Source organism: Frankliniella occidentalis, unplaced genomic scaffold, assembly GCF_000697945.3.
Source record: "Frankliniella occidentalis isolate FOCC.00 unplaced genomic scaffold, Focc_3.1 Scaffold99, whole genome shotgun sequence".
Classification (NCBI taxonomy): domain Eukaryota; kingdom Metazoa; phylum Arthropoda; class Insecta; order Thysanoptera; family Thripidae; genus Frankliniella; species Frankliniella occidentalis.
Genome location: NW_026267228.1, coordinates 823,068 through 824,020, shown reverse-complemented (window position 1 = coordinate 824,020; position 953 = coordinate 823,068). Strand labels below are relative to the sequence as shown.

The 953-nt window shown below is 62.0% G+C and overlaps 1 protein-coding gene across 1 annotated transcript in view; it reads right to left on the bottom strand.

The window, feature by feature from the left end:
* LOC127749841 (cAMP and cAMP-inhibited cGMP 3',5'-cyclic phosphodiesterase 10A-like) overlaps positions 1-508 on the bottom strand; it is a gene marked incomplete at its 3' end in the record, with an annotated part of 15,208 nt that extends 14,700 nt beyond the window's left edge. The window contains 2 exon segments of the mRNA XM_052269681.1: positions 128-300; positions 490-508. Coding sequence (XP_052125641.1) covers positions 128-194 — 67 coding nt within the window.
* Positions 509-953: the final 445 nt, after the last annotated feature.

Genomic DNA, 953 nt, shown 5'->3' with positions numbered 1-953 from the left:
CGGCAATGTGGCGGCCGTACAAGAGCGCCTGGTGGGCAGGCAGCGCGGCCCGCGGTGCTGGCGCGCGTGTGCGGCGGGCGGCCCACCCCGCCGGGCGCTCTGGCTCCGCTCCGCACCGTCCACTCACTGGCCATCCTGCGCCGCCGCCACAGCTTGGTGATGTTGCCCAGGGTGTCCGTCACGGAGCTCCACATGGTGTCAGCCCGGCGCAGCCTACGGCCCGGGCGGCGAGCAGCGGCGGCACGTCGCCGAGCACGGCGGAGCAGGTCCGGGTCCCGGGGCCGGCGGGAACATGTCGGCCTGAGGGCAGAGGAGAGGAACAAGAACATGAGCGTCTTTCATTGTTGATATTGGGCACATATACAAGAATACATTTGCGTTCGGATCAACATCGCATTAGAATGTCTGAATGTCACACACTTGAGGGTGTGTGAATTCCCCAATCGCACATTTAGTGAGGAAACGTGTGAATTTTTCTTTGGAACTCACCCCACGCTTGCAGTGTACGAATGTCCGACAAGTATGCGCCATCCACACACTTTGGTTTCGACTGCGACTCCCTGCCGTGAGGACCAGATGACTCTCCGGGAGGCCCTTTGCGCCCACAACCCCCCGTCCGGCCGGCACCCCTCAGAGAGCGGCGACATGGGTGCAATTTTTTTTTCTGCCAGCCTCCACGGGGCGGTCGGCCAGTGTTAAGGGATGGCCGGCCCCCACCGCCGCCCCACCCAGCCCGGCTGGACGTTGTTGTTCAATTAGTTGTTGTGTAACTAGGACGTGCGCGGGCCTAGCGTTACACAAGTCACGCCTGTGACGCAACGCGGCACGCTCGTGGCGCGCTGGGGCGGGGCGGGGCGGGGCGGGCCGCAGCCGGGCAGGCGGCGTAGGGCTGGGCGGTTTTTCAATATATTGACCTCAATATCAATATTTTTAAATATTGAAACCAATATTTT